The following is a 27,048-nucleotide window of genomic DNA, read 5'->3' on the forward strand; positions in this document are numbered from 1 at the left end:
AAGTTTAGGTCCATCTGCGTCGTAGGTTACACATATTGTCTGGTTGTTTTTTTATTATTATTATTGTAATTTGCTTTTCACGGATGACGACATTCTGGGAGTCTCGTTAGACCTTGTAGACCCTTGAACAATAAATAAATACCTGTACCTTTAAAATATACGTTTTTTTATTTAAACCTTCCAATATATTATCTAAGTAGATATCAAATAATTTGTAAGATTCAATCTTTATAATTGTATAGTTAATACTAAGGAAAGTATAATAATTATATAAATATAAATTTCAAACGTTATTGCTATAAATTATATGGAGAATTCCAACTAGATTAATCTCATAGCATAGGGCCCTTGTAAAGGGGATATTAAGATTCTCGTACATTATGTCGCACGGCAGTGCACAATTCTGTACCTTAGAGGTAAACAGTAATAAGACAACTTTTATACTCTTTTTACACTTATGTGATAGATTTTATTCAGGTGATCTCATTAGAGTAAAAATAGAGACAAAAGAAAGTGGACTTTTACTGTTTACCTCTGAGGTACAGAATTCGTATGTAAATATTTTACAAGTCACTATGGACATAGTTGACAAAGTGTTCCAGCGCCATCTGTCGGTGGAACAGTTGCCACTCGAACGCGTCATCCGACTCCTCGGGCTTGCGTCGTTTGACCTGCTGCCTCTTCCGCGAAGCCTGGTCTGTGGCTGCTTTCTGGATGAGGAAAGAAGGCCGTTTTAGTTGCAGAAGATGTAAGTATTACGTTTAAAAGTCACACTTTCGCGGAGTTGCAGAAAGTGACTTTAAGCTAATGTCGACCTTAAATGTTTAGCTGCTATACTTTGACAGTATTAGGACAGGATGACATAGATTTAGATTAAATGCGGACATTAGTTAGAAGTTCCTTTCTGTAACACAGCGTTGCATTGGACTATGTCCTATGTGTAAGTACACAAGTTTAGTTTTCCAAAGTGGTGACCCCGACGTGATGAAACTGTAGTATTGTGAAGATTGAAGAAGTTTTTCAACCTTTTACAGATAATGCATTCGTCTGATGGCTAAGCGATTATCAACACGGTTGTACCTGTTCCTTTTCCTTGGTTATATCACCAAAGTATTTCGAAAACTCGTCCTGACCCATCTTCCATTCCTTGGCAGTTTTGTGTACCTACGAATTAAGCAATCCATAATTTAATTTATTGCAACTGAACTAATGTTCCCATGGGGAAAGAAAGCTCGCTTAAAAAGCTACTTAAATAAATAAATAAATAAATATGTGGGGACATCTCACACACGGCCATCCGACCCCAAGCTAGGCAGAACCTGTGTTATGGGTGTCGGACAGCTGATATATCTACACAAATACATAGATAGATAGATACTAAATATAAATATCAACACCCAAGACCCGAGTACAAATATCTGTCTTTAAACAAATATCTGCCCCAGCCGGGAATCGAACCCGGGACCATCGGCTCAGTAGTCAGGTCACTAACCACTACGCCATTCGGTCGTCATGACTTCTAGATAAAATGTGTGAGTACCGACTAGTAGTAGTTCAATATAGCTAAGATTAAAATTCAAAAGGTATATAAAATATGAATATAATTGCCACATAGAAATACAAAATTCATTTAGGTTACTTAACTAATTGATAATAATTAACAAAGAACTAAAGAACGTAATTTTCGGAGGCAAATCATTCCATATTTTAGATGCTGCGTAACTGAAACTTCCTTGATATCCGATAGACATGATTGGTATACCTACGTTAGTAGTTATACTTACTTCAGTCTCAACAGCCTGTGACCTAAATAGTGTATCGGATTGCGAGGTCGCAGTTTCTCCACATCAGCTAGAGCCGTTGGCAGTATGGCTCCGAAGTGCTCGAAGATGTAGGTCATGGCGTTCTGGTCCATTTGGCCTGCAGAAGAGGTGAGTTTCTAACCACTGTAAATAAATTTTCGAGGCGGATGGAAGCGAGTCGTGTGCGAAATATCTAATGATGTGGAAAGGGAGCAAATCGGATAACGGCTTATTCCATGTACATTTAATCAGCAAAGGATGAAGCAAATAATGACATGCTTAAGTACTTAATTTTCTAAGTGGGATAAAATAATTTGCCATAGTTACCAATCTCTCCACTAGGTGGCGATACAAAGGCATAAAACAGGGGCGAATTAAGGATGGGAGGACTTATGCCGAGTTGCAGAAAGGGACTTTAAGCTAATGTCGACATTAAATCTATGTCTGTCTCTTTCTGTCCGTCAAAGCAAGGCAACAATACATTTAATGCCGACATTAACTTAAAGATCCTTTCTGCAACTCAGTGTTAGTGCTATAAATAAATCAGATCATTATGTCTAGAATTTAAATAAGTAAATAACTAAACTTGGTCGACCATACCTGAACAATGCGGTGGAATCGGAAATATTGGTTCATCAGTCGGGTCCTTAAACTCTATCTCACATTCCTTATTTGGCGCCTCCGAATGCCCACAATCCTTTGTCACCTTTTGGAATAGTTTGTTCTCATCCAGTTTATAAGAACTAGCGCAGGTAGCTCGTTCGTAAATCTTCTCATTTTGGTCGATAGTGTAGCGACCGAATTTGTCATAGTGATACGCGGTTTCATTGTCTTCAGTCTGAAATAAGTACTTTCAAATATTAGCTAACGTAAGTTTATAATTTTATATTCTGATGTTATGTATAACTGTCTGAAAGAGGGCAAACGTAAGGTCGGTGGTCAGCTCCTGAGGTACAAGGATGTCCTGAAAAGGCACCTCAAAAGATGCGATATCGAACCCGCACATTGGGAGAGTTTGACAGCACGACGTCCCGAGTGGAGACGATTGGTGAAGGCTAGGGTGGCTGGTTACGAGGAGCGCCGCAAAAAAGAATTAAATGCAAAGCGTGATGCACTGAGAGACCGGCCACCTGCGGCCATCATCTACAATTATGAACGCGGTGTTCTTACTTGTCCACACTGTGCAAGGAAGTTCACCGCCAAAATTGGCTATATTAGCCATCTTAAGGTGCACCAGCGCCAGAATTAGGGTTTGGCGCTGGTGCGCCTCAGGCGTCACAGTAAGTTAGGAGTCGATGGCAGTCGCCATGGCCGAAATCGGTCGGAAGGTCATCATCATACAGGTAAGTACTTCTCTTTGATAAGTTTCAATTTTATTCTTGTAAACGCGTGGATAATAGGAGCGACGAAGAGAATACTTACTCGCAATGTTCTAAAACATAAATGTTAGTGCCTACAGCATATTTTAAAGATACCTCACAATAGCTTCCGTCACACTTGACTTGTCGTTTGTGGAGACCATATTCCAGGATAGATATCCTATGTTTGTACGGGTCATTGTAAATTTTTGTTGGTTCTATCATATTAATGTTAGCTTCTTGTGCAACTAGAAAGAAATAATGTTATCTGTTAGTATTGTGTAGTAACTATGTGATTGCACGTAACATAACAGCATAAATAAAGGGTAAAAAAACTTTGAAATATTCCCTACCTAATATAGAGTGTCTATCTAGATCTAGTCATGTGACAATAATATCATCAATACAATGTTCACCTGTGGCTAGTGTTGGATAACTAGACCCCGCAACAGCAAAGTGAGTAAACAGAGCAAGTGCTGCCTCCGAGATTTTTAAATTCAATTCTTGCTTATGTGCTTGTATGTTGTCACCAATGTTTGTCCAACATTTCGTCTTGGACCCAGGTAGTTCAAAGCATCTAAACAAAAAATAATCCAAATATTTTAACATGAAAATTAAATGGACAAGTAAATTTTGCCCCATTGTAAAAATTTCTAATTTACGAGTTTTTGTGTTTTACAATGTTTTTATTATGAATACAATGTCATGGTATCTATAAGTACCTACTTGCTGCTAAGCATATTATTACTTTAACATACAATATTATTAAACTACTAAACTTACTCAGTGTTATTATACTCTTTTTCTTGTTCTATTATAGAAACTTGTTCCGAGCGCAATATTTTTATAACATTGTAAATTTGGTCAAAATCCTCAATAACATCTCCCCAATATTTCACTTCCATTTCTAAATGTTCTATTGCAGGATCAATACTGTTATACTCATCTTCCATTTTCCTTTGAAGTATTTTTATGAGTTTTAATACCTAAACCAATAAGTCCATTTATAGATGTCGGCAATGCGTTTCATCAGATAACTATAAGTATGCAGAAATAGGTTCTTAATATTGTGGTGTTCATACTAATTAACCTTTTGGTCCTATTTGAAACTAAAGTGAGGGCTAATTTTAAAAAATATGTTATTATTATGGATATTGATGATGTTAGTTATTTTGACAAATCCACAATCTCAACTATCTAGATGATTGCCTTATATTTTATCTCTATCTTTATTATTACTGAAATCTCACTATTATATTATTTCTATTTACCTCTGCGAGTTCTAAAGAGTTGTCAGGATTTTTCTCCAGTTCAACACGTCTTTGATTAGCGTCAAGCATTTCCTCTTTCAGAGTATTAATGGCTTCAGTTCTGTTTGATACTAAGTTATTGAGATCTCTTCTCACACGGCCGTGTATGTCTTCTAGGCTCGATCTCAGTTGGTACAGCTACACATAGTTGAAAATAAATACTTATTAGTGGTTAGTGGAGACTGTTTAATCAAAACCTACTTACAATGAAAGTAAAAACCGTTACGTTTAATCAAAACCTAACGAGTCTAACGACATATGAAACAAAGAATAAAGCTTACACGGTCCACCAAAAACATAGCGATATAAGTATGAGTAAATTCGAATATATCAGACATCTTTTGAAGTGTAATTTTCAAGTTTTCTTCAATAACAGGCAATGGATAATATCTAGCATGAACAGCATTAGCCCTTTCCTTTTCTGCTAGTATCTTTTCGCAGTGTTCTTTATATTTTCCCTCTAACTCTATGTACATTTCTTTATCATCTGGTGAAGTAACCGGAAGGAACTCTTTGGCAAAATCAGTCTGACTAGCGTTAAGCATAAACATAGAAATATCTATAAGAGCTATGTAATCATCTTTAGAAGCAGTGGAGGAAATTAAGTCCACTTCTTTAGTTGCCATATCAATGCTTTCTCGCCAGAAGTTGTTAAAGGCGATGACCTTCTCTTTGATATCTCCATAGTAGGCGTGGATAAAACCATCCCTATACTGGGTATTCACTAAAAGTCGGACTAGCTTCTTTAACTGTGACGATATGTTGGGAAGCACTTGAATACACATTTCCTCTAGCTCTAATCTCCTTAATTTTTGAACAAATACTTTAAAATAAACATCAACCATTGCTTAAAAGTTCCTAGTAAAAAAATATAAATTATGAGTGAAAATTAATAGTTATATCAACCGCATTTCCTCACATAAACCACCGAAAACTATATGATTGTATAAAATGTGTATTTTACGATTTTGAAAGCAACGCTTATTCAAAAGATTGAAAATGGCAATCATTGATTGAAAATGGCAATCATTTTATCATCATATCCATATCACACAGAATACATTTTCATCTTAGCCTTTTCACCGACACTCAGAATAATAATTGTTTGGTAGCAAATTTTTTTTTGTTAAGCCATTGTTTTACTGACTGATACAAGTGATACGATTGTAAGTGATAAATATACAAATATATACTCTAAGGATAAATAGTTATACCAATACAAAATGGAAAGCACTTTAGTGTAAAGATAAAATACGATTTTGGTGCGATCCTTTTTAAAAAAGATTTTGAAACGAAGCTACCAAAAAAAAATTTGTTCTATTCTGTGTTTGGTTTCATGCTGTCAGTGTGAAGCTGTCAAACTCACAACACAGAACCTAACTGTCAGCCAAGCCAGCCAAAGCAAGAATCTAAAAAATCCACAGGGGTATAATCGTGACAGTTCTGACATTGCGAAAAAGAGACGCTTAGCTACATTAAGCGTAAGAAAGAAACGTTAAGCTGCAAATGTTTTTTGTCCTTTTTGCTGAGGCGCCTGTTTACGTCAGTTCTCTGTGCCAAACAATGAAACAAATGAAAAATCTGTGCCAAACAAAGGCTGACAGTTACAACAAAATTTTCTAAATGCTATTTATTTTTGATTTGCTAGTGATTTGTGGGTGTTTATTAAGTTTATTAGACTATTATCATCACTTAACGAGTGTGTGACATGGGTGGGTGGATTTTGTTCGGTTGTATAGAGCATATTCAACGAAAACACGATGGAATGATGGATGAGATATATTTTCACATGTAAGTAGATACTATCAAGTTTAACAAGCTTACATTCATCATAGTACTATCTATTGGCTCGATTTTAATATAAAACGATACTAATTTTAATACTGTAAGGTCTTTTAGTATCAGTTTTAAGTAAAAATTACGAGGTACCATATCATAACAAATCACATGGTGTTGCAAGTTATTGAAAATTTATTTTACCCACAAATATTATAGTATGCAAAGAAAATACTAGAAATTGTAACGGACTCGGGTTGGGTTTACAAATGGGGCGCACGAATTCGGTTTTTGTGAAGATTGTATTTTGTAGAAGTCATTCTCCTCTTTCAAATGAGGTGCCTCTCATTGTGAGGAAACGTTCGTTTCTTTTTTTTTCTTCCATGTGTGATTTCTTCTGTATAATATAAAGTTTATTGTATTGATACGAAATACGTGTTTCCTTTAAAAAAACCCCATCACATATTTGGCCCACGATTATAATGCTCATGCTCATCCATTTATCTCTTTCATAGGTTTCCGACAGAAAAAAAAATATCAAGAAAATGGATAGATATTACCGGTCGCACAAATTGGGAACCAAGGACACATACAAAAATTCTGTTCGGCACATTTTGAAGAGGATGGTTTCGATTGGACGAAGACAATGAATTATACAATCCACTCAGTTTGTGTATATTAAATAATTATATTGAAATCAAATAAGTATGAGTAAAGTTTTTTTTCTTATATCGTCGGTTGACAGGAAAAACTCACTAAGGCTGATTTTTCAATATTCATATAAATGTTATCTGGGTAATACACACATTGAGAAACATTGAGACGCAACAGCATCAAAATTATTTCCCAGCAAAACTTTTGTCTGGCTATTGAAAAATTAGCCTTTAGTGTCTTTTTCCTATCAACCGACGATATACTCAAGTTTTGTTTTTGTTATTATGATAAGTTAAATTTCCCCATATTTAGGTTTTATTTTTTTGTCGGCAACATCTATGGTTTGAGTGAGAAAGAGAATAGTGCACACGGCGATTGCGAATCTATTTGTAGTTGATCTGAGAAAAAATCATAAAAAGTCCGACCGAATCCTGTAAAAGCCAAAAATTGGTTGATTTATCCATAATTTTAACACAATATCACAAAAATTTGATAAAAACATGAATGATAGCAATATTAATAAGTGGTAGATTGACTTACTTCAACTTTAATTAAGCACATACTTCTGTTACGAATTTGTCGCTCGTTTGATTTCCGTAACATTTACAGCAATACCTCGGCTGTAACGTGAGTATAGGTTACTATTATTTCCTTCCATAATCTTAACTAGGTTATCGGTATCTTTTTATGCCAAATACTGTGGGGTTAAGGTTGAACCAAAGGTTATATCATTTGATTTAAATGGACGCGCTAGTCGAGTGGTTGTCCTTCAATTTATTTAAATTGATGCATTGTTTACGTCAGAGTGGAGGGCGATCGTGTTCACAAAGGCACTGTGCAGTTTTCATTGAAAAAAGCAGCATTTTAATTCGGTATCTATTTATCTCAGTTGAGTGTCACCTTCTGTCACACAGTTTTATGTAACTTGACACTTGCCCCATATTTACAAAATAACTTAGCACATGTGACTATTGTTTCTGTTATTTACCAGGTGTGGTGAGCGGCAGCTACAACCATGGTGATACAGTGCTGAAGACACCCACTTTTTCTTCTTTCTCAACATTCCAATACAATAAATAAAGATTTCAAAATGGCAAGATACTTTGAAACATCTACCACTTTCAACTTCAGTTGGGAGCAAGTGGCCTGTGCCTACTGGAAGAGGTATCCTAACCCTGAAAGGTAAGATTTAACTTATTTTTATTAATACCTTGTTTACTTTATTGCAAAGTTTCAATTTGCTATCTAACAATTACGTATTATAATCAAATAAAGTGGGCGGCTTGCTTTGAGGATTTCAGTTGAATTAATTAAACACATTAATTCATGAAGGTGGGCTTATTTTCAAAACATAATTTCTTTGAGTGAACCTTTTGGGTAAATAGGCATGATAGTGACTGTGGTATCAACCTGTTACGAGGGCGATACCGAAATGATCGGGAATAGAAAAAAGTACAAAGATATCATAATATTATTTACTTTTATTGTTTTTCAAAGTAGTCTCCGTGACATTCAATGCACTTTTTCATTCGATTAAACCAATCATTGAAACAGTAATTCCAGTCTGAAGTGGATACTGTCAAAACAGCTGATTTGTAAGCTTCGACCGCCTCTTCTGGGCCGCTAAACCGTTGACCACGTAGCATATCTTTAATTCTTGGGAATGTAAAAAAATCATTGGGGCTCAGATCAGGGCTATACGGAGGATGGTCCATCAACTCCACGTTTTCCATATTTAAAAACGTTCTTGTTTTGCGAGCGGTATGAGAGCTTGCATTATCGTGGTGAAGGATTATACGACGATTCGGGTTAGTTTTACGAAGTTCTCTTACGACTTCCGGCAAACAAACTGTTGTGTACCAATCAGCAGTAACCGTCCTTTGTTCTTGTAATGGAATCGTAGCCACATGGCCAGTTTTCGATACAAACGAAGCAACCATTTTTTTCGACACGCTGCGTGAGCGAATAACTTTTGTTGGCTTGACCTCACCTTCGAAGACCCAAACTGCCGATTGATGTTTTCTTTCGGGCTCATATGAATAAATCCAGGATTCATCACCAGAGACGATATTGTAGACAGCATTTGAACTGCCTCTATTGAACCGTTGCAGAGCAGATCGACACCAATTAACACGAGCAGACTTTTGTTCCTCGGTCAAACGGTGGGGCACCCAGCGCGAAACTAACTTCTTGACACCCAGTTCTTCATGTAAAATGGTTTGAATGGCTGTCATACCAATGCTGAGAGAAGCCCGAATCTGCTCGTATGTCACATGTCTATCTTCTTTTATTAACTGGCGTACAGCATCGATGTTATCTTGTGTTACCGCTGTTTTTGGCCGACCAGTAGAAGGGACTGTGGTAAGAGAGGAACGTCCACGGCGAAACTCAGAATACCAACGATATATAGTCGTTTTACTTGGTGCTTCAAGTTTATAAATAGAAACAAGCTCGGCGAGACATTGTTCTTGAGATAAACCTCGACGAAAGTTGTGAAAAATTATTGCACGGAAATGTTCCCGCGTAAGCTCCATTTTTTACACCGACTTGTCAAATTCAAATGGTCAATACTCTTTTATTTTTTTATTTTTTTAAAATTCGAAAATGGAATTATGTTTGAAAAAACACTACATTTGATACACCAATTAAAAACCGACTTCAAAAAACCACTAAAACGTAAGAAATAATTTAAGGTTTAGACCAATCCTAGGTCACAGTATAAATATACCTAAGCAGGTACTGTTCTTTTTTGATGTTGGTGCAGTGACAAAGTAGTTAATCTGAAGAAATATGGCACCAACTTCAAAAAAGAACAGTACCTGCTTAGGTATATTTATACTGTGACCTAGGATTGGTCTAAACCTTAAATTATTTCTTACGTTTTAGTGGTTTTTTGAAGTCGGTTTTTAATTTTTTTAAAATTATTATTTTATTTTGTTATTTTTAGTTTATTTGCAATAATTATCAATCAAAAGTAAGATGCAAATGATACCAATATGTCCTACTCGTTAATACGAATCATTCGAGCCCAAACACGAGGTAGTTGCTATATACCGTTGAGGAGTTCCCTTGACTGCCTTCCGTTTCCATCATCAGATCAGCTCAAGGTCACCATCATATCTTTTTGTTATAATAACAATATTTACGTTATAAATTTCATAAGAATCGGTTGATAAGTGCCCAAAATGGAAATTTATACCCCTGTTTTTACCCCTTTACCCACCCTTGGGGGTGGAATAAAATTCTGAAAAAAAAATGGGACCACCCCTGAGCTCAACCCAATACATCAAAAAAAGAATTTTCAAAATCGGTCCATAAATGGCTGAGTAATCGATGAACATACATAAAAAAAAAAAAAAACATACATACAGACGAATTGAGAACCTCCTCCTTTTTCGAAGTCGGTTAAAAAGGTTTCACTCTAATTTATTCCTAAGTATTCTATTCCCGATCTTTTCGGTGTAGCCCTCGTATTGCCTCTAAAGTCAAGTGACCTTTGGACTTGTGTTTACTGTTGTGCTTTGAAGGCTGTTCTTTGTTTACTATTAATGTCTATATGGATGTAACTATGCTATTAATTTCTAGGCTGCAAAGAAATTTATTTTAAGATTATCAACAGTAATATAAAGGATTGGGGAAAATAATTCTAGGTATTTTGAGACCTTTAAGTTAAGTATCCACCTATCAGTATTCTATGTATCCTACCAAACTTGGACTGTCTTAAAGGTATGGAGAGGGTAAAGGGGGGATAAAGGGTGCCTGACAGTGGGAGGGCTACCTTACCAAGCCTAACTCTCTCAACACAACTGCTCATAGTACACATACTGATCGCAAGTTTGCAAAATCATAAAAAAAAGACAAAAAAAAAATTGTATGGAGAAACGGCTTCACCAATGCTGATAAAGTCAATGATCTTGTGTGAATTTCTTTACAAAGAATATGATGATGCGTCTGTTGCATAAAATGCCGAAGGTACATGTGTTTTGTATGTTTACCTTAATAAAGACTTTCTTTTATAATTATTTAATGTGATTTTTGAAACACATTTCAGTACCCACGTGTTGTCTGAAGACACCTGCCATCGCGAGGTGCGGGATGGCTGTCTGTACACCAAGAGACTACTCACTAAAACCAACAGAGTACCCAAATGGGGGGAAAGGTATGAACCTATTCTAGGTTCTTCGTACATTACCAAGTTATAACTAGTGATGTACAAAGTAAAAATCTTCTCGGTAATGTAGGAAGAAACTTTTGTATTTGTACATATAAAAAAGTATATGAAATATTTATTAGATTACAATATTTGCTCCAACCATGATATTGTGGGGAAACATCTCTAAATCAATATTTTTCTTTATAATTTATATCTGAAAAGGCTATTCACAGTTTTAAGATGTACATAACATAATATTGTTTATGCCTATGATTAGGATTACATATTTAATCTGACATGATTACATTGTTATCAATGTGAAAAGAGCTGAACTGGCCTTGACAAAGAGTGATAAGTTGGATAGGTACCTAGTCACATTGTATTATTATGAATTTCATAAAACCCCATTAGATATCACTGTATGTACCTACAGATATGACTAGGTAATTTTATTTTTAAAAGATTGCCTATCTATATGTATAATACATAGTCTTATAATAAGTTTGTTGTTTTCTTATGATACGTCTAAAACCTAAACCTAAATGGTAAAATGTACTTTTTACAGATTCTTCAGTGCAAAATCGGTGAAGATAATTGAAGAAAGCATTGTGGACCCAAAAAACAAAGTTCTAGTCACATACACACGGAATTTGGGATACACAAAAGTCATGGTGAGATATTTTACCAGGTTTTCCAAAAATATTTTCTATACCGGTTCCCGCAAGCTTTGCTTTGACTTTAAAAGTTATCTCGTAAGAGTTCCGGGATATAAAAAGTAGCCTATTTTATTTCCCATGGTCTGGACATGGACCATCTGTATACCAAATTTCATCCAATTCCGTTCAGCAGTTTTGGCGTGACAGCGTAACAGACAGACAGATAGAGTTACTGTCACATTTATAATATTAGTCAGGATGTCATCAAGCTGACAAAGATTATGTTCGTTCCAAGAATAAACATCGTTTATAAGGAAAATAGGTTGTTTATAAAAATGGTTGAGCAAACAATGGATTTGTTCATGATCTTATCTTGTTATTGTTGCAGGTGTTACTAAGTAATTATTGTTAAAATCTTTGAGTGTCCTTTTAACTAACTCATATATTGTGTTTTTTTAAGGGTTTCTTACATCAATTGGAAAAATAATCCAATAGGATAACTTTTTTGTCTATCCATCTGTTTGACTGTCAGTTAAGTCTTTGTTTGTCTTACGTATGTTTTTTTTATCATTACCATAAAATATACAACAGAATTTCCCAATTCCAAAGTGTAGCAGGCACTATTCTATTCTATTCTCTGTGGGGGAGTACCTGCACCTGGTTCTCTCGAATTGAACCTTTGTGGATATCTCCTAGGTCTGTGTGCTAGTCTGTGTGAACTGGCTAATGTGTTGCAGGCTCTTACCTCCTTTAAAATTTTAAAAATATAAATAATTTACTTGTCCACCAACCCGCTCTGGGCCAGCGTGGTGGACTAGGCCTAAACCCTTCCTTCATTGGAAGGAGACCCGTGCCCCAGCAGTGGGGACGTAATGGGTCGTGATGATGATGACTAATCCAGTGACCTCCCTTCTTTCAGAGTGTAGTGGAGCGCGTGGAGTACCGGCGCGCGGGCGCGGACACGGTGGCGCGCCGCGCGGCCTGCATCGACTCGCAGGTTATTATATATCTATTTATTACAATATATGCATACACAGGCCTAGCCTAGTGTGGTAGCCCTTGTTATATCACCACCTTTTAATTTTTGACAAACCTGCAACCTGTAACTTTCATAATCTTTAGTTTAAATGAATATTTTTTCATGTCTTCATTTTTGTTTTTAATTTTTGCTTTATGTCAAATTTACTAATTTACTTATTTAAGGTGTTTGGCTGCGCGCGCGCAATCCGAGCGTTCGGCATCGAGCGGTTCAAGAACAACTGCCATCAGATGGTGAGTTGGATATATTAGATATATCCAGAGTGTAGTAGAGAATGAATGTAAACCACTGCCACCAGATGGTGAGTGCGAGCTAAATTAATAGATATGATTGGTTCACGAAATGAGCCTCCTGGAGTTATATAGGTATAAATTTCCGGATCAGTGTGGAAAGTCAGCTTCTGACTAATCTGACTGGCTAATCCTTTCCCCATAGCAGTGACAAAAGCAAGAGTTTGTCACAGACATGATAAGTTGCCCATGGATACAGGCCAAGTGTTGTGGCTACCCTGGGCCCTCCTATGTCAGTACTGGTTATGTCGAGAAAGATGTAGTTAATACTTCTACTATTCATAACAGAAATGAAATCATCATCATCACGACATCCTCAGTATTGGGGCACGGGTCTCCTTCCAATAAAGGAAGGAGGTTTTCGGTCTAGTCCATCATACTGGCCCTAGCGGTTGGTGTTTAGCTGGAAGTGAAATAATCCTCTACCATCCTCAATAACTACAATAACACAAAATCTCTCCATTCCCCAGGTGAACGGCTTCAACTTCGTCCTCCACAACATGTTTCCCAAACAATGCCCCACCTCCACACAATCTCCCACTTTAGTACCCACCTTCAAGGAGATCCGGACCGCCGCCGCCGCCACCGCCGGCCGCGCCAAGGCGAATGTACTACACTCGGTTAATAGGACTTAACCCGATGATGACGGGAAATAGGGGATGGACTGAGATGGGAAAGGATAAGATTTGTGCGGTTTTTGGATAGGAATTTTTGGATTGTCTTTTGGTATGCAAACTTTAGTGTGTCTCCGATGTGAAAATAAGCAGAGGAAGTAAAGTTTTAGCGGTGCAGATTACAAAATCTATCTAGCTCAAAGTGATCGAACGCTTTTTCCAAATGTTATTTAACCTGAGCAGGGAGTGATGATCTTGTAATTAGTGTGTTAAATTCCGAATTAGACATGATTATGAAGTAAATAAAACGTAAAAAAAAATCTAATCTTTGCATACCGAATTGATAATCTAAAGTGGAAGTGTAAAAAGTAGTTTGGGAGGGTGTGTTTATTTTCATTACTGGAATGTGACCATATGGGAAGCTATGTTATCCCGTAGTTGATGATTAAGTACAGAATTGCTGAGCAGGTTTTGAGTTTTTTGTGTGTATCGGGCAGGATTGTTCAGACAATGGGTTTTTAAGGTTGCTTTTTTGATGCAATCATGCCAAATAATGACATAACACAACTGTTATAAGCAAAAATAATGAATAGAAATATTTATATTATTATTTGTGCAATAAATACTATAGAACTGTATGGTGCTGATTTGATAGCAAGAAAACAAATCGAAAAAGCAGCCTTATGTCTAGCTCATAGGGTTGGAAATTGGTTGGTGGCAATGAGGAACAATTTGAAGTGAGTGACGATTATAAACTGGTGTTTTCAGAAGATAGTCAAGATATATCTATTAATGGCAGTTGAAAGTGGATTCATTCGAAAATAAAACTTAGGTGTTCAGAATACAGTGTATTTTTCATGGATTTCATTGAATCAAAATTGTACCATATCATTTTAAGGCATGCCATATTCGACAATAGTTATGTAACTCTCTTGGGATAGCATAGTAATAATAATAAGGTTCTAAATCGCTAATGCCATTTTGTTTAAATGCTGCCTATATAAAACATTGATGTTAGTATTAAGGACCCTATTCCAATGTGCTACGATTCAGAATGCTTTGTGTATATTTTGTTGTATATAAAATTATTATTTCCAGTAGGTATTGTTTTTAGCAAAACTTGTTGATCGAAATTAACAATATTCAACTTTTATAAAATGTACATTAGAAACCTAACTTTTGGCGAATAAATGTAGAATTTATTCAATCAAGCAGAAATTTATTTTTTAAATATTTAGATAACATGTTGTGCTTTTGCTTTGCTGAATGTCAACAATACAAATAATGCATTTTATTGTTTTAGTAACCTTTAGCTATTTCTCCACCGATCATAAACCAAGTTATTAGTGATTTGATGATGTAAAATAACTACCTACTTATGACAGAATAAGTGGGCAGATGGATGATGTCCAAGTAAATGACATGTCACGATTAAATATGTAAAATCTTAGACCCGGTTTCTCATTACTCGTTTACATCGTAACCAGGGAAAAGTTGATCAATTATACGTCATCTCCATATAAAGTTCTTGATAGATGTGTCAAAAGTCAACCACTAATACCTGGTTATGCTCTAACCGACTATGGAGAAATTGGCACTAACAGAGCCATTTATGGACTAGGTCAACATTTGTATCGTTTCCCCGTATCATACAATCCGTATCTTAACTACAGTCAAATATTGCGATCGGCACATATCCGAGGCTTCGTTTCGTATATCTGATACAGAGATAAATATGATACAAACTTTTGGAGCTGCGGTTTTTGTGCTGATTGAGTAGCTTGTTCCTCGTCATCAGCAGGACCATATTCAATCTGCTTCTTTTTTCAAACATACCCAATAGGATAATGATCCCACTGCCATTTTTTGTTAAACAAAAATAATTACTGCTTTACCTATTGTCTGTTACCATTCATTGCGATCCAACTATTACTGCTGTGTATGTCACATAATCACTGAGTTGCAGAAAGGATCTTTAAGTTAATGTATTGTTGCCTTGCTTTGACAGTATACGGACAGAAAGAGACAGACTTAGATTTAATGTCGACATTAGCTTAAAGTCCCTTAGTGCAACTCGGCAAATATGTATTTTATACAACAAAACTTTGGTATAAATTAAGAACTAAGTACAAGTACCTACATAGGTACCATTCACTCAGTAACATACCGCAATCCACAGAAGGAAATATGTACGGTGGCCTGCGCCTAAAAGTATACAGACGGAGTTTTTAAAATAGCAATATCAAGCTCACATGCTGCTCAAGCACATCCACATAAACACCACTGCTACACACATCACACACAACACGTCCCCGGATTTATAACAGATGTAGCAGATGTGGTCCCTTCATCATCAGGGATCGCTATTTTAAAAACTCCGCCTGTATACTTTTAGGCGCAAGCCACCGTACTTGTTGTAAATTGATCCATATGTTAAACCTACTAATAATGTAAAGTCGAAACGAATATCTCTGATTTATAATGAAAATGTGAATGTCATTTTCACTTGCAAAAATTACAGGTTTGATAACCTTAAATACCTATTTATTTATTTTCTAAATACCTAGTTAACTGCTGAATTAATTAAATAGTTCGGGTATATAATATGTATTATGCTACCAATTCGCCCTATTTATTTTATCTCTCTCATATTATATAGTCAAATGTACGATAAACAGAGACGATATACCTATGCTTATATTTAGTAAAAATGTAATATAGAAAGGGGCTGGTAGCTTAAAAATTTATGTAAAATACTTAATTGTAGATAAATAGTATTATAGTTGAAATGTATGTAAGTATGTATAATATTCATAAACAAAGGAAATTATAAGTTTATGAAATAAATGAATACGAATAACGATAATCAATTATTTTGTTTTATTACTTGAGTACCTAATTTACGTGTGTCGTCGCACACGGGCTACCGGCCACAGCCACAAACGCCGCCACGAAATTAAAAGCTACAAACAAAATGTAAACGATTTGAAGCGTGTGGCCGCCGCCGGCGTCAACCGTGTGCCGCGAGTCCATATAAAATGTACGAAAATTACAGGAAATATGCCAGTGGCGGCGTTTTATGGTTGTGGCCCGTGTGCGGGAGCCCTTATCCTCCGAAGGAGCGGCTCAATACTAGTATGATTCAGTCAGTATTTAGATTTATCGATTAATGTCCTTACGTAGACTTCTATTAGGGCTAGAGCGCATTGTGGGTCGGCGAGCTGCGGATGCGGTCATCTTACTACATACACCACACCCCATAAATACTTCACATTTATTTAACAATCTCTCATCACAAAATAGTTAATAAGAATATATAATATGTGGGGACATCTCACACAGGGCCATCCGACCCCAAGCTAGGCAGAGCCAGAGCCTGTGTTATGGGTATCGGACAGCTGATCTATCTACACAAATACATAGATAATAGATACATATTAACTATAAATATCAACATTCAAAACCCGAGTACAAATATCTGCCTCAGCCGGGAATCGAACCCGGGACCTTCGGCTCAGCAGTCGGGGCCACTAACCACTACACCAATCGGCCGTACAAAAAATATTTATTGTGAAATAGGCTGTTTGAGCCACAAACCTTTGCAACGTCGCGGCGTGATAAAGAAAGCGGAAGAAAAGAAACAAAAATCCATAGAGAACATCGCATCGGATTTTGTTTTGGCCATAGAGAAAAGAACACTACGTTTTACACTGGTTTTGGCGGCATTGGAAAACTTATTGCAAAGATTGCGAAATATAATAAAATAGAAATGCATTAAAATGCATGCGGACTATATTATTTTGTGAGTTAAATATTGTGTAAACATTCAGAAAATGCCGCTGGATGCTAAGTGGCCTAAATGCTGCTTCCCGACGTGTAGGCCTCGGTATGAACTTGGACAAGACGAAAGTCATGTAGGTACAATGCTCACATCAAACCGGAGCCGGTCGCCGTTGGTGAGGCAACAATCGAAGTTGTGCAAGAATATGTCTACCTCGGGCAGACTATTCGGCTAGGCAGAAGCAACTTCGACAAGGAGGCTGCAAGGCGCATCCAACTGGGTTGGGCTGCATTCGGGAAACTTCGTCACATATTCTCCTCGGCCATTCCTCAGAGCCTGAAGATAAAAGTCTTCAACCAGTGCGTCCTGCCAGTGATGACGTATGGTGCAGAGACGTGGACACTGACGGTAGGACTGGTCCACCGATTTAAAGTCGCTCAGCGTGCTATGGAGAGAGCTATGCTTGGGGTTTCTCTGATGGATCGTATCAGAAATGAGGTTATCCGTCAGAGGACTAAGGTAACCGACATAGCTGTCAAAATATGCAAGCTGAAGTGGCAGTGGGCTGGTCATATCTGCCGAAGAACCGATAACCGTTGGGGTAGACGAGTTCTCGAGTGGAGACCACGAACAGGCAAACGCAGCGTGGGACGCCCTCCTGCCCGCTGGACTGACGACCTTAGGCGGGTGGCGGGTAGTGGTTGGATGAGGAAGGCCGAGGACCGAGTGTTGTGGCGCTCCTTGGGAGAGGCCTATGTCCAGCAGTGGATGATTATTGGCTGATGATGATTCAGAAAATGGATTTGTGAACTAAACTATCGGTGCGGCGTGAAATGAGAAAGTCGATGATGCAAAGCGGCCATGCTATGGGGTAATGTAATGTAATGTAATGTAATGTAATGTAATAGTAGGTACTAATTATAACATGTCGAATTAAGGTTTTGTCGGAGTTTAATGTCGGACTTGCCATATTTTTTTTAGTGATTGAGATTTCCGACTGCAGCCCTGCAGGCAAGGGAGGCTATAGTGGAGGTTGGAGGCTACAGAGATGAGATCAGACTAGTCTCCTTAAGAACATCAGTTCATCCCCGACGATGATGCCCCCTCGTGTGTGGCGGTTATGTAGGTAATCGAATATTTTTTAAAGCTGCAACACAAGAGCGGGACGTACTGCCTGGCGTTCGTTTGTGGTGTCCATAAAGTTAACGTTAGTTTTATCACTTCTATGATGCTGCCAGCATGAGCCGCGAAAATTTTAACGAAAGTAGGTATAATGTGTAACGTCTATGTTGTGAATTTCCTTTTGTAATTTCTGTATTTGTGTGCGATACCAGTACGATTACAGTATTTATCTATCAACATGTACCTATACCCTGACGGCCATGCAAACCGGCGGGAATATATAGGTTGGTGGAGGCTGCTTACAAAGCTTCCGGCGGCGCGGCTGTGTACATCAGCCTACAGATTTATGATTCAGAAAAAGAGATTCAGATACCATAATCCATACATAGTAGGTTTTTACCGCCAATTGAACCTAAAAGGTGTCATAAGTTTGGCGAATCTGTGAGTTAGCCTGAGGCCATTTAGTTTTAAAACAAATGCATAGAATCGATTCTGATTCACAGTCATGTATCATCATGATCTGCATAGATAGCTAAGGAAGGGCTCCCTAGCCCACAGGAGTTTATAGTGTCCTCCCAGCCAAAATTCCCCGACTGCCAATCTCAATCAGATCAGCCACCTGCGCGGAATAATTAGGTTTAGTGACAATGACACCGCTGATTAAACATTAGACCACACGTACAAATGTAACATACTATGTCATCATCATACAACAGAACTAAACCGACCACACAGAGCAACAGCGCAAACCTTTCAGTAAAAATAATCGTTTATCGCTGCTGCGGCTGGTAATGAAATGATACGATGAAATTATTTACTGAATACTTAGACAGACGACCGAATGGCGTAGTGGTTAGTGACCCTGACTACTGAGCCGATGGTCCCGGGTTCGATTCCCGGCTGGGGTAGATATTTATATTGTTTAAACACAGATATTTGTCCTCGGGTCTTGGATGTGCCCGTAAATGGCAATAGGCCCGCCCCCTATTACATTGGGACTAACATCTCTGGCGAAAAGTGGGTGCAGCAATGCACCTCTGCCTACCCCGCAAGGGAGTACATTAGTACAAGGCGTGAGTGCGTGTTTTTTTTTTTTTTTTACTTAGACAGAAAGCAAGAGAGATGTTTGCATCTAGTCTAGAATAGATAATTTACTCCCCCTGTATATAAACCTTCTCGTACATCATAAAGAAGAAAATTACCTATAACACCTATCAACCTACTCGTATATCGTAGATATGAAAATTATAACACCCTATCCAGTGCAATTAAATTCCTAATTACTAAACTCAAGACAACTCATACATAACTCATAAAATGAAATATACAATTCATTCAATTAATCAACTAAGTACCTACCTAGACCTACACGTAACATCATCCATTAAAATTACTCGTCATAACTTGTAGTGTGTATTTGTGTTTGTAAACAAGCTATGCCTATGTATCAGCGAGGTATATAGGTAGGTATATAAGGTACAGTTGAGAAGACAAGGGGCAGGAGGCTGACGCGGTGGTATCTAGTGTTGAGCTGAATGCTACAAAGTGCTACCTTTTGTCCGTTTAAGGGTGGGTTTTGGTAGCACGATTTTTGTTATGTCGTAATAAAAGTTTAGGTACCTATTCGTTCGTAAGTCAACCAACAAACATTGAGATTGCTGATGATCAAATGGTTCGCAAACTGACAAAAGAATCGATCGTTCCGGGTTTGACCGGGTTCCGGTATGACAAACATACAGACAGACAGACACAGTTACTTTCGCGTTTATAATATTAGTTAGGATTTGTTAGGATAAATGCAAAAGTTTTTAAAATATTTTTGGTTTGAACATTGGTATGCTGGAAGCTTAAGTTAGTCAACATTAACACAGAGTAGTTTTTACCCCGAAACTCCTACAGGAAAACTATTTAAGACGACTAACATAACACTCTGGCGAAAAGTGGGTGCAGCAATGCACCTCTGCCTACCCCGCAAGGGAGTACATTAGTACAAGGCGTGAGTGCGTGTGTATGTGTGTGCAAAGCTAGATGGCAATAGCTAGTATTTAATAAATATTTAACTAAACAATAAATTATAGACATTTTGAAGTTAATGCTAATTGTTATTTATCACATTTCCTTAAAGTTATTATAGGAAAAAAAAATTAACCTATATATACAGCCACATTAATATAAACCTGTCACATTAAAGTAGACGGAAACGAAGCTTTTACCGATTGCGGCTGAACAAATTAGACTCTAATCCCGTTTAGACAAACAATGGAATGTCGATTTTAAATCTCACTTAAGACGCCTATTCTTGCGTTTCCACTGCATTCCTGAAATATAAGGAGTGATGCATACTGTGTTGTATGTAAGTATTTATACTATAAATAAATATAACTATATCGTAAACCCATATTAATCAAATAAAAACAATATTTTTTTTATAAGTCTCTTTCAACGATTGCCTTCTTTCATAGTTAAAACACAGCTGAATGTTAAAAACACAATGATTTTAATTATTAGTGATTTATGCTCTCGAGAGTTAGGTCCTCATAGAGTATCAACGCAAATGTCATATCCAGCCCTCTTGAAAACTCTGAAAATCCGTCAACCGTGCGACTGATCGCAACACAGTCGCGTATTTCCACTGCGCGCTGAAAGAGGGGCTTAACCGGAGGGCGGGCGGCGCGCGCAGGCACCCGCCATTACAGTCCGCAGTCGCCCGTAGACCTCCCCGCACCCGCGCCATGCTCGCTACACAACCGAATTACATAATATCATAACCTAATGATGTGCTAAAAACGTGTACGAAATCAAACGGTTCAATCAAGTGTTGTAATAACAAAGTGCGGATTGTCTGACGCGTTGACGCCGCGCTGATGTCCCGGCGTGTGCGGTCGATGAAATAGTAAGTACGCTCTGTGATATCGGTGTTAAATGCGCTGAAAACGCGAACGTTTTGTTCGGTGCGCTTCGGTTTATTTGTGCTTTGGTTCGGCAAGATATTTTCGCGGCAGACTGGGTTTTTGATAATTTATGTGTGTATCCTGTGGCTGGTAAATTGCTGGGAATGGTGGGAGTCAGTTGTAAATACGGTAGATGTAGAGCTATAGATGCACTGTCGCAGGATAAAGGTTTCTGCTCTCGCGGGAACATCCTTGTAGCTATTGATAGATATCTGTATAGTTCAGTCCCAGACACTTTCGAGGGGAGGGTATAGTTCGTGTTTGATTCTACGATTATTGACATCTTGGCTTACGTCTTACTTGTGTCTAGGGTTTGTATTATTGTTGTAAATAAGGTAGGACTGAGAATTTATTGCCATTTCTATCTCACATTATCGACTATTCCTAGTTAGAGAGCACTTTTAGCGTCAAGTCCACCAATTTGTGCAAATTTTACTTCATCTTTGGTGTTTTTTTTTATTTTTTCCAGTGAAATACTGAATCTTGTAAAGTATGTATCTATTCGCTTCTGGGTTGTAATGTAATGTTGTAATGTGGATTTATTGCAATACCTTCATTAACTCACTCGCTGTCCGTTTACAACCAACACATACACACCGCGTATTTCACACACACACGATAGTATCGCATACATAGGTACTACAGTTTACTACGCTACGCTACGCCATTGCAATTTACTACACAACTATAATATTGGTACCCATAGTTTGGAACGACTCAAAGGTTCCACCAGACCCTTTCTTGTTTAAGTACCTTTATGTATAAATTTGGAAAGAGTTAGTTTAACGCATTTTATCTTGCGTATCTGTAGAAAACGGTGCGGTGTATGGTAGCTTAGTTCGTGGTAAAGCGTAAATGGGAAAAACGTCCTGGGAAATGGTCTAAGCTTAGAAATGGAGTAGACCTTAATGTTGGGATATTCAGAAACGTTATTTTTCAGTGGGCTATTAATACTCTTTATAATATTCCTACTTTTAACATCAATAACCATTCACCAATTCACAACTACTGGCATAACCCTGTGTTATCTTCCTTCTATTATTCCTACCGTCCAGTTAGCCAAAGGAACCTATAAGTCCTGTCGAGTTATAGTTAGTTACATTCCCATGAAGATCATCCATTTGAAAGCGTTGTCAGTGGCCCGTTATGTTTACGAGTTGTCTCTAATTAAGTTCCCATGTGTTTGATGTCTTCACCATAAACAACCGACATCGGCTCGCCCACTGTGCGAGTAATAATGCGTTTTAATGTGTAAGGTCTTTACATTGTAGGAAATTGGTTAAGTCGGGTTTACACGGTAAGAGAATACACGGTCCAAACAAATATGTTCATACTGACCCTAAAAAATTATTTGTTTTTGCTACCACAGACAGATACACAGAAGTTAAACTGATAACACCCCTCATTTTAGTCTAGGGTTAAAAAACAGATTGTATCGAACTGTTGCTCTGAAATAAATTATGTTCGGTCATGAACACCGAATTGCGATGCGAATTGCTGCGGTAATGCTCGGCACTCACTCACTTTGATTTGACTGTCGCAGATTTTGACGATGTCACATCGCAGTTTTGCTGGTCAACCTGAATTTGTTCTAGGGGTCTGGATGCGACTGAAGGATGCTAGACCTATCCCCTATTGCATTGCGACTAACATTGCAACGGCAAAAAATAGGTGCAGAAATGCATAAGGGACTAAGTGCCTGGGTTTAGCTTCGATAAGGATTTTTATTAAATTTCTTGTCGGGTGTCGGGTGAGGGTATAGAGTACGCGTACAATAGCGTAACATACGCTAAGCTATTGTACGCGTACTCTATACCCTCACAGTAGCGTACAAAACTCGTGTTCACTCGACCGGCAACCCATTGCCCACGTCGCGGCAACGATTGTGGCGGAGTTATAAAATTCACAGCCAGAATATATTGAAAACCAAATAATAAATGGATTGGTAAAACGATTATAGTGTTGGTTCTCTAAAAAGAATTTGGTGTTATATTTTCGTACCTAATTATTATGAAAATATTTATTACGCAATACGTACGTAAGTTTCATAATATAATAAAGGTAATCAAGTAGCTACTTTAAATTCGGAGAAGATTCGCAAGCTAGCCATTCGCTTTTATTCTTTTCATGTAGGTACATATTAGAAATTACATTTTACGCCCACATAATATTATTGTAGGTATCAAAACACGATCAGAACATACAATTTACTCCCACCATCTACCTGTATAATGAACTTTTGAGGACAAAGCCCTTTCGGTACCGGAAAAAGATCCAATTATTTTCCAACTCAATTTTAAGACAATAGAACAAAACAAGGACTACCAAAAAAACAAGTCCCAATTTACCAAATCGCACAAACCGACCAAGCAAACAAGAGCCAACTTTTCACAAACAAATAAGTGGAAAAAAGTGAAAAATCCGTTTTAGTTTTCAGTGTAAGTTTAATAACCTGGGCTAAGTCTAGCGGCGAAGTTCGTGGCCTCTGTGCCAAGTATTGTAGTTCATGTACCTAGCTACCATGTCTCCTTGACACTTTATTCTATTGCATTACTATGTGGCTAATTCTGAAACAACAAACTTTATTATTTAAAGCTCTGAATGTTACTTCAAAGTTATCTTGTCTATTTTAGGGATCCGTAGTTAACTCAATGATTGGTCGAAAATGACAAAAATTTGTTAAAAACTAAATTAACATCATCAGCCCGTAATCTCCACTGCTGAATCCTCACTCAAATACAATTCTTTCGGTTTTCCTGATATAGCCAGCTGTTTGTCTAAAGTTCGCGTAGCAAAATAAGTACTTACGTCTGTTTGATATATGCACATGGATGAATATAACGGGATAATATAATAGTCCGAGGTGGCGGAGGATCGCGATCGTTGGACCAAATATAAAGAGGCCTTTGCCCAGCAGTAGGATACAAATCAGGCTTTTTAAAAAATAAATATAGCCAGTAGATCCTTTGAGTTGCGTCTTACTGTACCTACTGTGACGAAGGCCTTCATGTTCATGCATAAAGGAATAACTTGTTTGTAAGTTATTCGAGGCAGTTGTCAGCCGAATTAGAATACTTACAGTCGCTTTTGATTCATGATGAGGCTATTTTTGTTGTTCTTACGTAATTTTGTGCGGCTCCAAACAGTTTTTTTTACGTCGTCTATTTATCAAGAGAGAAAATTTTGAAGGATATATTCTTCCATATTAAAATGGTTTAAGTATTAACTAACGGAACTATTTTTGGTGCTTTAGCGGAAGTTAAACCACCAAAAATAGAAAAAAAAACTTTATCTCATCCAAGAGGTCATTCTAACTTACAAAACACGTAATATCGGAGTGTTGCTGCTCTAACGTCGTACCATTTGGTTTTATTAAGTGTTGCGATAGCTTTACATTTTAATAACCGCAAAAAGAGAGAGCTATCATACCAAAGGCCGACACAGATACAGAGTTAAAGTTATTTAAACCTATCCTAACTTCCTAACTAATAGTATAAATGCGAAAGTAACTGTGTCTGTCTGTCTGTCTCTTTCACGCCAAAACTACTGAACGGATTTGAATGAATTAGTATACATTATGGTGTAGACCCTGAGAAAGAACATAGGCTACTTTTTATACCGGAATTCCCACGGGAAAACTTTTCAAGGCGAAGCGAAGCTCGCGGGAACAGCTAGTACTACATAAATCCATTTTAATATATTTTTTTAACTTTGGTCAGATTCACTGTAGTAGAATGATCGCTTTAAAGATATACCGACTAATCTATAAATAGCAACGATCGATTGGGAGAGTTATTTCGTCCGCTTGGGTGACACTCGCAGCTACCTTATAACTAATATTTAACAGGATTAGGATAAGGCTATTAGATTAGCTACCTACGTATTTAATTAGTGGATTTTGAGCTCAAGATTAGCTAAGCTTCTAAAGGTTTTCTTCTTGGGGATTCTAGGATATTTGTACGACTAGGTAGTAAGTATAAATTTTAAGTATCGCAAAATTTTCAACTATCTCTACATACACAACACACCATTGCTAGGTGCGACGTCGCTCGGGAAGAGAGGAGACTTTTTCACGTCAGTTTCCAATCTGTCCATCACATAGAACAACGCGGACTCGGGTGTACCTTTACCTTCATAGCTTGGTTGCCTCGAACAAATATATAATGGACAACATTTCAAAAAACTAAAGCTGCTATAAATCGAAAACCATTTCGAGATTTAGCTCTAAAGGCCACAAAAAAAATGTTTTTGTATTTTTTGGATGTATCATTTTCAAGAAAATCATAAAATAGTAAAAAAGTGCTGATGACGTCATGCATCAGGTGCGATGCATTTTGATGATCAAAGCCCATAGATTTAAAAACAAAGTAACTGTCACTTTCATTTTTGATTGACGTTGACGTTTTATCGTGACCTTGTTGTTTATTTGGGTCATTTTCATTAATTCTGTTCTGACACTTTCTGACATTTTTTTTATTTATTATTAAGAGATGACCTCTATATAATATGTCCCAGAGCATGCCACCGCCTACACAGTTGAAAAAATGCTTCTGCTTATTTTTTTACATGATAAGTACCTACTTTCCATCATCAGAAATATCAATGTCATTTGAAATTGACCCATTTGTTGGTTGGCATGTAAACAAAGTTTAAATGTCACTTGTCAGTGTCATTTATGGTTTTTTTCGAGACTCCGGCAATAGACAAAAATAAAAATTGAGCCTAATATGTGACGTCACTTCCGGTTTTAAAATAATTAACTTTAAAGTTAAAAATAACATGCAAAAATTAATGTATATACAAAATAAAAAAATACGGGTCCACTAATTTTCTATAAACTTTCCGAATAGCTAATAAAAATATAGGGTAAAGAAAATGAAATGTTGTCCATTACATACACCGTTCATTTTACCTCATCATCACCATTATTCCTCTCTTAAGTTGCGCCACTAACCTATCAACCTGTCTAAGGTCACCTTTTAAACTGGTTGGAGCGCATCCCACACTACACTTGCCTGTTCGTGGTCTCCACTCGAAAACTCTCATCCGCCCACTTCCTCTTCAGCTTACCGATTTTAATGTCGGTAACAAAACAATGTAAATACATGCTCTCAGACTGAACACAAAGCTAATAATCGTACGGCGAACTGCGTTCGTATGTAAATCCGGACAATCTCGAGCATTCCGTCCCGGATCGGAACGCCGGAATGCCGGATTGCCCCGGACTTGAGACTCCGGCATCTGTCCGGACTGAAAATATGCAGAAGGTTTAAAAATGTAGTGTCTCATAACTTTAACAAAGAAAGAAAGCGGTTATTAAGTGCACTTTAAATTTAATTATGGTATAACACTTAGAAACTATACTTGAAGTAGCTGAACATCAGGGAATATAACCGGCTGTCTCTTGCTGTAGTTTTTAATATATCTATCAAAATATTTTATAATAATACGGAAGGAAGTGAGGCAATAGAAGTGGGTACAATTATTGGGTGCAATTATTACTATATCTCAAAATATTGTACGATACTTTACACATAATAAG

At 37.3% G+C, this 27,048-nt stretch overlaps 3 protein-coding genes across 6 annotated transcripts in view; 2 read left to right on the top strand and 1 right to left on the bottom strand.

The window, feature by feature from the left end:
* Window positions 1-256: 256 nt before the first annotated feature.
* On the bottom strand, window positions 257-5,473 carry LOC105384844. Its single transcript, XM_011555130.3, has 9 exons — window positions 4,752-5,473; window positions 4,432-4,608; window positions 3,944-4,146; window positions 3,577-3,737; window positions 3,278-3,408; window positions 2,403-2,640; window positions 1,785-1,920; window positions 1,081-1,164; window positions 257-710 (listed from the first exon to the last, which is right to left on the bottom strand). The coding sequence occupies exons 1-8, from the start codon at window positions 5,313-5,315 to the stop codon at window positions 1,098-1,100; spliced, it is 1,677 nt and encodes a 558-aa protein (XP_011553432.3). The 5' UTR covers window positions 5,316-5,473; the 3' UTR covers window positions 257-710; window positions 1,081-1,097.
* Window positions 5,474-7,309: 1,836 nt separating this feature from the next.
* On the top strand, window positions 7,310-13,767 carry LOC105384845 (protein preli-like). Of its 4 annotated transcripts, none has more exons than XM_048630356.1 (7): window positions 7,310-7,537; window positions 7,892-8,082; window positions 10,952-11,059; window positions 11,619-11,724; window positions 12,629-12,706; window positions 12,913-12,981; window positions 13,509-13,767. In XM_048630356.1, exons 2-7 carry the CDS (start codon window positions 7,991-7,993, stop codon window positions 13,671-13,673), a joined length of 618 nt encoding a protein of 205 aa, XP_048486313.1. In that variant the 5' UTR covers window positions 7,310-7,537; window positions 7,892-7,990; the 3' UTR covers window positions 13,674-13,767. The 4 variants fall into 4 exon arrangements, with proteins under 4 accessions (XP_048486313.1, XP_048486311.1, XP_048486312.1 ...); XM_048630354.1 differs by having other exon boundaries at window positions 7,310-7,527; XM_048630355.1 differs by lacking the exon at window positions 7,310-7,537 and adding an exon at window positions 7,613-7,772.
* Window positions 13,768-21,256: 7,489 nt separating this feature from the next.
* Window positions 21,257-27,048, top strand: part of LOC105384853 (neurexin-1) — a 114,580-nt gene continuing 108,788 nt past the window's right edge. Inside the window, exon 1 of the mRNA XM_048630086.1 lies at window positions 21,257-21,448. The gene's annotated coding sequence lies outside the window, so the exon portion shown is untranslated. The remainder of the gene's footprint in view (window positions 21,449-27,048) is intronic.

This window comes from Plutella xylostella, chromosome 25 (assembly GCF_932276165.1).
Source record: "Plutella xylostella chromosome 25, ilPluXylo3.1, whole genome shotgun sequence".
Taxonomy (NCBI): Eukaryota; Metazoa; Arthropoda; class Insecta; order Lepidoptera; family Plutellidae; genus Plutella; species Plutella xylostella.

Bases quoted from the DNA above. Each gene is read 5' to 3' on its own strand.
- LOC105384844 (XM_011555130.3), bottom strand. From the start codon at position 5,315: ATGGTTGATGTTTATTTTAAAGTATTTGTTCAAAAATTAAGGAGATTA. The intron at 4,609-4,751 runs GTAAGCTTTATT...AACTATGTGTAG, and splicing joins CTATGTTTTTGGTGGACCGT to CTGTACCAACTGAGATCGAG. The intron at 1,165-1,784 runs GTAAGTATAACT...CTTAATTCGTAG, and splicing joins CACAGGCTGTTGAGACTGAA to GTACACAAAACTGCCAAGGA.
- LOC105384845 (XM_048630356.1), top strand. From the start codon at position 7,991: ATGGCAAGATACTTTGAAACATCTACCACTTTCAACTTCAGTTGGGAG. The intron at 8,083-10,951 runs GTAAGATTTAAC...AACACATTTCAG, and splicing joins AGGTATCCTAACCCTGAAAG to TACCCACGTGTTGTCTGAAG. The intron at 12,707-12,912 runs GTTATTATATAT...TACTTATTTAAG, and splicing joins CGGCCTGCATCGACTCGCAG to GTGTTTGGCTGCGCGCGCGC.